The sequence below is a fragment of the Doryrhamphus excisus genome, linkage group LG18 (genome assembly GCF_037039965.1).
Source record: "Doryrhamphus excisus strain RoL-2023G ecotype Guam linkage group LG18, RoL_Dexc_Guam_v1.1, whole genome shotgun sequence".
Taxonomy (NCBI): Eukaryota; Metazoa; Chordata; class Actinopteri; order Syngnathiformes; family Syngnathidae; genus Doryrhamphus; species Doryrhamphus excisus.
The window spans coordinates 15,501,101-15,509,230 of NC_136374.1; the positions used below are offsets into that span (position 1 = coordinate 15,501,101).

Consider the following 8,130-nt stretch of genomic DNA (forward strand, 5'->3'; position numbering starts at 1 on the left):
CTTGTTAGTTTTGCTAAACTATGACACAGACGCAAAAACGTGACACGAGAGCTAGCAGGTTGAGAGAATATTTTCTTTTATAGATATAAAAATAAGTTGAGTGTTATTATTGAAGCCAAAATGAGTGCGTCAATGCCGCAGAAGCGTTACTACAGACAGCGAGCACATTCAAATCCGATGGCGCATCACACGTTTGACTAGTGAGTGACGTCCATGTAACTTTTGCTTTATCATCTTCAGTTATTTGAACATATATATTTCATAATTGTTACTTTTTGTTTGTGTCCTACCAGTCCTGTGTGTCCAGAGGAGATGGACTGGGCTACGCTGTATCCGCACTTCTTTCCCGAGAACCAGGCTGATGAGGAAAGGACATCACAGGTTGAGTTCGCAGACATTGGCTGTGGATATGGTGGACTTTTAGGTACTTTTGCCATAATTCTGTAGAGATTTATAAGATTTGTGTCTGATTTTATTTTCTCTCAGTGGAGTTATCTCCACTTTTCCCAGACAAACTCATGCTGGGCATGGAGATCCGGGTGAAAGTGTCTGATTATGTCCAGGATCGTATCAAGGCATTACGTGAATCCAAACCCGGAAGCTACCAGAACATTGCTTGTATTCGCAGCAACGCCATGAAATATCTCCCCAACTTTTTTTCCAAAGGACAGGTAGTATTTGCATGGATTTTTAATTCATAACAATGCAATGCAGGCGGCACGGCGGTCTAGTGGTTAGCGTGCAGACCTCACAGCTAGGAGACCAGGGTTCAATTCCACCCTCGGCCATCTCTGTGTGGAGTTTGCATGTTCTCCCCGTGCATGTGTGGGTTTTCTTCGGGTACTCCGGTTTCCTATTCCAAAAACATGCTAGGTTAATTAGCGACTCCAAATTGTCCATAGGTATGAATGTGAGTGTGAATGGTTGTTTGCCCTGGGATTGGCTGGCGACCAGTCCAGGGTGTACCCCGCCTCTCCCCCCAAAGACAGCTGGGATAGGCTCCAGCACCCCCGCAACCCTTGTGAGGAAAAAGCGGTAGAAAATGAATGAATGCACATCAATCTTATACACACTGAAAATACTAATAGAAACACATTCTTTGTGTGTAGTGAAGCTACACTACAAGAGTTTCACTTTTTCAATTGAACTACTGAAATACTATCTTGTGATGTACCTGTATTTTTTTATACTTGTCTTCAATAAGCTAGCCAAAATATTAGACGTAGTATCTCAATACAACATAGTGCAGTTCTACTCCACAATGGCTGCAAGGGAAGTTTTGCTTTGTAAGTACTGCAGATGGCACTAAACACAAGCTTGTTTCACACAGAGATCCTAGTTGTGTCCGAGTCGTAGCAGTAGATGATATTTATTTGCCAGTGCCTTTTACACAGAAGCCCGTAAACAGCTTTTGCTGCATCTGTGTCTATACAGTGACGGATAAAAACATTGTGGAATAGGCAGTGTCCCATTTCTATGACTAATACTAGCTGTAGGGGGTATCTTTAATAGAAAATATGTAGACTTTTTATGTTGTATGATGCTAGCCACACAGTCCCATGCATTTAGTACAGGACTGTTGAAGGCCACACAGTCAAGTATGTTTTGATTTGTATAACCAGAGTAAATATATTTGATCTATTTTAATATTTTATATTGTATTGTGTTTACAATAGTACATGTAGGATTTTTTACTTGTAACATTTATTTTCATAACCTAGAATCTTGATAAGTGATTTTCTCTAAATAGAATAGCTTGTTTTTGTCCCATTGGGAAGTGATAATGGCTGTCACATTCATGGGGTAGGTGCTAACTTACTGTTTTTACAATTCTAATAATCATCTTGTCAACAAAACACTAGCATGTTTATGTCGTTTAACATAAACATGTAATGTGTACACCTTTAAGATAGACGCCATCACAGGGGTCTTACATAGGTCATTTGTAAGCTATTGCTAGCTTGCCACACACTGACAGCTAGCAATTGAGTCTAAAGCTAAAGCTAGCCGAAGCAATAGTAAATGTAGGATTTTTTTTTACTTGTAACATTTATTTTCATAACATAGAACCTTCATAAGTGAATTTTATCAAATATTAATGTGCCAAAATTGTGCCATGGTTCAATCACTTATGGACCAGACTGTAAATGTGACATTAGCGTGTCTATACTGGTGCTGACGCCCCCGCCCCACAGCCCCCCATTCCCTTGAACCTAAGTAAGAGTTTCTTCACAAAAGCCTGTAGTTTCTCTAATAAGCTTAAATGAATGCTGACAGTCTGTCCTGGCACTGCCAAGGTAATAAGAGTACCAGGTACCAACTTTTTAAACTAAAAATAATTACGTTCCTTATGTTTAACATATGGACTGAATTACGGATCGCAGAAAGGGTGGGGAAAAAAATCCAGGATTTCGCAACAATGGAGGGATTGACTAATGTGGGGGGCATCGCATCAGCTGAGTATAGAGCAGTTTTTATCCCTTCTAATTAGCTGCAGTAATCTATGACTTGTTAAAACTCCCATTAGATTACACAGTGGGCTTATTGTGCCAGGGTCGTATTAGTTACTTTGGATTAAACGGTCACCTCAAATGGCCTGAGCCAGTATAAACAAAAAAAGCAAAACAACAGGAGAGTGGGATTAAATATATTCATTAATGAGTATACATCTACAACCATAATAATAAACATAATCAAAACTCAGGGTTTAAAAGCCGGTTCGGTTTTTGTTATTCATTCATTCATTTTCTACCGCTTTTCCTCACAAGGGTCGTGAGGGGTGCTGGAGCCTATCCCAGCTGTCTTCAGGCAAGAGGCGGGGTACACCCTGGATTGGTGGCCAGCCAATCACAGTGCACATATAGACAAACAACCATTCACACTCACATTCATACCTATGGACAATTTGGCGTCGCCAGTTAACCATGCATGTTTTTTGGAATGTGGGAGGAGTTAATGCTTTAGATATTCACTGAGTTGAAGTCTTGCAAGACTTGCACGTCGTGTACATGTTAATATGAGGCCATCTATTTTGAATTATGTGCATAATGCATTTTTTTGTTAAATCCTCCCAACACAGAAGGCGGTGAGAGTTCAATCAGAATTCTCTAGAGACCTCTAGCTACTTGTTTTGTAAGCTAAAAAAAAGGACATAGGGTTTTGGTTTTTCCATTTTGCTTCAGCACCGAGTCCCCCTGAGTCCCCCCCTGGACAATCATCATTTTACTTAATAAAAAGTTGCTTGAATGTTATTTTAATGGATCTGCCAGACTAGTATCAACAGAGTCTGTGCTTTTGCATTTAACGTGAGGAACTATATGGAACTTGCATTAAAAAAAAAAAAAAAATAGAGGGAAATTCCATTTTTGCAAGCCACAGAGCTTTACAACAAACCACAACGTGTTATGGCTGCCATGTTTAAGAGGTGACATTATATACTGTAGTATCAAAGTAGATATTGTAAAAATATAATTGTGTGTGTGGGGACGTGTTATTCAAAGGTCAAGTAAGCCTTTTTTTTTTTTTTTTCGTCTTTCAGCTCAGTAAGATGTTCTTCCTTTTCCCGGACCCTCATTTTAAAAAGACCAAGCACAAATGGAGGATCATCAGTCCTACATTGTTGGCAGAGTACGCCTACACACTGAGAATCGGGGTATGTACAGCACTAATCATTTGATACATAGGATGCTAATTTATTTTTGGTTCTAGCAAACATGTTCTTTTTTTGTTCCGTAGCCAACCCTTCCATAGAGTTTTGTAAACAATCTTTTTTAGCAAACAAATAACCTGCTTCATTAACCTTAGTTAGATTCCTTAATAGGGGAACTATTATGCTCATTATTCCACTCTTTGTGTTTTCCTATAGAGCAGCTACACACAATAACCAGTACGGAAAACTTTTCCGATTTTGCAGAATCTGCACCTATTCCAGCTGTATTTCTCGCCCGAAGACAGCTGGGACACCCCCCGCGGGGCGGCACGGCGGTCTAGTGGTTTAGCGCACAGACCTCACAGCTAGGAGACCAGGGTTCAATTCCACATATATAAGACAAATACTGCAATATCCAATACATATAGACGTGCCGTATTTATTTTATTTAAACATTACATATCAGCAAAGTACTTCAAAATCTTGACCAACGGACGGAAGACACCGACTGCAGACGTAATAACTGAGCTAGCGAGTTTGTTGCTAAGTGGAGCTACGTCATCACTCACGGAAAAAAACGATGCCGATAAGAACCTAAATCTCAAATTATTGATTTTAAGTCACAAAAGAACTCTTTGCTGCACAGTGTTTGAGTGGTTAGCGCACAGGCCACACAGTACAAGGAGACTGTTCTCCCGGTGCATGCGTGGGTTTTCACCGGGTACTCCGGTTTCCTCCCACATTCCAAAAACATGCTAGGTTAATTAGCGACTCCAAATTGCTCATACGTATGAATGTGAGTGTGAATGGTTGTTTGTCTATATGTGCCCTGTGATTGGCTGGCCACTAGTCCAGGGTGTACCCCGCCTCTCGCCTGAAGACAGCTGGGATAGGCTCCAGCACCCCCCTGCGACCCTTGTGAGGAAAAAGCGGTAGAAAATGAATGAATGGTCACACGCCCAAAGTGTTTCCTAACTATGAACCATATAAGGAAGTCCCCTTTGTGACATCACAAAGGGGCAGTTTTGCCACGCCTTTTGAAACAGAGCGTTTTTAGCCATCTCAAACTTCTTTCAGGGTTCAATTCAAAATACGCAAACCTCATGGATCAAAGTGCTGGAGCCTACTGCTTGTATTGGCGCGCTAATGTCAAGCATTTTATGTGTTTACATGATGTGATATCCAAAATGATACCAGAATTTAACGTGATTCGGGAAAACGTGTTTCCATGCCTCAAAAGTTTTCCGAATATTGTAAATATTCCGACTAATACAGCGATCGTCTGTGTTCCTTCCTGTCACAAGAACAGATTCTTTGTCGGTAACAAGGACGGCTTTGTCCCAAAATGAAGCTTTATTGTGTTTCTTTTGGCCTATGTATGTACTTGCACGTGTGTATGCGTGTCTGCCTGCCCGGGCCCGCCAGCGCCTTCACTTTTGGCACCCAGCCATAATAACTGCGTTGGTGGTGGTGGTGGTGGTGGTGGTGGGGGGGGGTACAACTGTCAAAAACATATAGTGGCCGATTCTCCCTCAAATGAACTTGAATTACAAGGTAATGATTGATTGTCTTTTGACATTTTATCACAAGTCACATCTGGGACAGCTGAGCAGATAACATTCACCCAACAGTCTCTATCGCTCATCTGCAGCAACCTGGAAAAAAAGAAAGAAAAAAAAAAGGAGGTGCAAGTGCACTGCTGTGGAAATGTGCGGCGTGGCCGTGTTTTCTAAGAAGTCATCGTTCTGCTAAAGCTATCTGTGAAGCCTCCAAAGTAAACTACAGTGACACGGAAGGGGGGGGGCGATTAACCTCCATGTTGTCTCTGGGTTATTTTTATCTTTCTACCAACAATCATTGCTTTGCACATGTGGTGAAATCAACTGATGAAATGTAAAAATGAAACGTTAAGTGGAATTCTCTCACCATAGACCCGAGCATAGACCCTTGCTAAATTTGCATTACCCAAATTGTACAAAATATTATCTTATTAAATCTAAATTGTACTAAATCTTATTGTACTTGGGTCTGTGAGAACGAGGAAGGAAAGTACGAAGAAAAAATGCAAATATTCATTCATTTTCTACCGCTTTTCCTCACGAGGGTCGCAGGGGGTCACAGGGCACATATAGACAAACAACCATTCACACTCACATTCATGCCTATGGACAATTTGGAGTCGCCAATTAACCTAGCATGTTTTTGGAATGTGGGAGGAAACCGGAGTACCCGGAGAAAACCCACGCGTGCACGGGGAGAACATGCAAACTCCACACAGAGAGGACCGAGGGTGGGAATTGAACCCTGGTCTCCTAGCTGTGAGGTCTACGCGCTAACCACTAGACCGCCGTGCCGCCAAAATGCAAATATGAAAAAATAAAAATATATTGTAATCTCCACTTTGGCACTCTGTGTGTATGCTAGCAGCCCCGCCTCCGCCCATTGAGACAACGAGCCTAACGAAGGTGCTGAAACCAGTGCACATTGAATCCTTTTCCTGCCTGTTTGGAACCAGAAGACAGGAAAAACAGACAAGCAAGCACATGGCAATCTATTGAGACCGGCAAAATTTTCAAAAGTTCATTATTATTTATTGTTTAATTAATGAATTTACATATTGTTGTCCCAGGCCTGGTGCCCACAACACCAACAATGCTCATTTTGGGCCCTTTGTATTGCGATATGGACTCCTATAGAGTAGCTACACACAATAACCCACACAGGAAGCTTCCTAGATCTTCCAGAATCTGCACCTATACTTCCAAAATAGGCTGTTTAAATTTTTTCCACCCTCTGCTACACTGCTGTGATTGGTCCCACTCCCAAACGCTCCAGACTGCTTCTGGACTACTGTCGAACCCCACTTAAACGAACCCTTTGGACAGCTACTTGGAAAGTGGTTGCTAGCCGGATACTGACTTACCAAAAACTAGACATGAGGCATGAGGGCACTGCCTTTTCACCTCGCCTGTCCGAGGAGGAGCACTCATTGTCGAACACACTTTGTCAGAGGCACCGCTGGTGCCGTGGAGCTCAGAAGCAGAATGTGAGGGCGCCGTGTTGATCTGTTATACCGTATTTTCTGGACTATAAATCGCTGGACTATAAATCACACTTTTTTTCATAAGTTGGCTGTTCCTGCGACTTACAAATGAAAAAGTGTTTATGTTACATAAACACTGGACACTTTTTCTGTTTATGTTTATTTTTGTGTAGCTGAATAAGCATTGTGTTAGCATATCTTACACCTATTCAGCCTGTTCTCTATTCTTTTATTGTTAGAACTTGCCTTCCAAGAGGACGTAATGTCTGTTTTGGTCAAGTAGTTTGGAAAATAAATTACCCGCAAAAAATGCCACTTATACTCCAGTGCGACTTATGTTTTTTTTTTCTACCTAATTATACATTTTTGGCCTTGTTCGACTGGAGTGACTTATAGTCCAGAAAACACGGTATTACAGTAGATCCCTGTACAAAAAGTACACAGATGCAGAAAAAAGTGAAATAATGGTGTATAATGATGCACTCTGGAGTGACTTATAGTCTAGAAAATACGGTATATATTTTTTAAAAACAGTTGATTGATTAATTGATTAAGTCGATCAAAAACATCAAAATCAGGATGATGTTTTTTTTGCCATCTACTGCACATGTCTACATTTTGTTATTAACTTTCATGCATTGATTTTGCATTCATTGACTTTCTGTGTTTGCCTTGCCCAGGGTTTGGTCTACACCATCACAGACGTGGAGGAGGTCCACCTGTGGATGGTGAAGCACTTCAGTGAACATCCGTTATTCACACGGGTCCCCGATGAAGAGCTGGTACGCCGTCACGTCACTTTGTAACTCCTCACTATCAACATGTTTGGTTCAAAGCAGACGGAAAATATTCCATTCCCGTCTCAGTTTTTTTCCTTTGAGTAAGAAATGTGTGTTTATGTGTTATGTAAAGTTGGTTACAGTAATCTGTTTTTGTTTTTTTTTTTGCAGGCTGATGATGTCATCGTGTCCCGTTTGGGAACTTGCACAGAGGAGGGAAAGAAAGTGCAGAGAAACAAAGGGAAGAATTTTCTTGCTGTTTTCCAACGGATTGATTGAACATGATGTGAAAAACATTTGGATAATTGACGACTACAGCAACGGAATAAGAAGACTTTTTCCTTTCTTAATACTTCACAGCAGCACCAACACAAAAAACGGTGCAGCCCTTTTTGGTTTGACGGGTGGATTCCGACACAATACTGTCATAACTCTTGACAGGTGCTTTGTGTATTTTTTTTTTCTGCTTTTTTAATTATTTTTAAACAAAAAACATGTTTTTGATTTAGTTGAATCATTGAAATACTCCCATCAGTGAGCAATAAAAAGAGCAGGTATATCTTAAAAGTCATATTTGAGCTTTCTGGTAAAGTTTTTGAGTTCATCACCTTCTAACAATTTTTGTCTTGCTTTATTGCAGGGGTCTCAAACTCAATTTA

General features: G+C 40.8%; 1 protein-coding gene across 2 annotated transcripts; it reads left to right on the plus strand.

Moving 5' to 3' along the window:
* Positions 1-13: 13 nt before the first annotated feature.
* Positions 14-8,130, plus strand: mettl1 (methyltransferase 1, tRNA methylguanosine). 2 transcript variants are annotated; one of them, XR_009120065.2, is made up of 7 exons: positions 72-200; positions 294-424; positions 487-671; positions 3,539-3,652; positions 7,373-7,474; positions 7,643-8,025; positions 8,112-8,130. XR_009120065.2 is itself a non-coding variant. In XM_058055226.2 (6 exons), exons 1-6 carry the CDS (start codon positions 121-123, stop codon positions 7,748-7,750), a joined length of 720 nt encoding a protein of 239 aa, XP_057911209.2. In that variant the 5' UTR covers positions 14-120; the 3' UTR covers positions 7,751-8,025. The 2 variants fall into 2 exon arrangements, 1 of the variants encoding a protein (XP_057911209.2); XM_058055226.2 differs by lacking the exon at positions 8,112-8,130 and having other exon boundaries at positions 14-200.

Bases quoted from the DNA above. Each gene is read 5' to 3' on its own strand.
- mettl1 (XM_058055226.2), top strand. From the start codon at position 121: ATGAGTGCGTCAATGCCGCAGAAGCGTTACTACAGACAGCGAGCACAT. The intron at 201-293 runs GTGAGTGACGTC...GTGTCCTACCAG, and splicing joins GCGCATCACACGTTTGACTA to TCCTGTGTGTCCAGAGGAGA. The intron at 3,653-7,372 runs GTATGTACAGCA...TGCCTTGCCCAG, and splicing joins CCTACACACTGAGAATCGGG to GGTTTGGTCTACACCATCAC.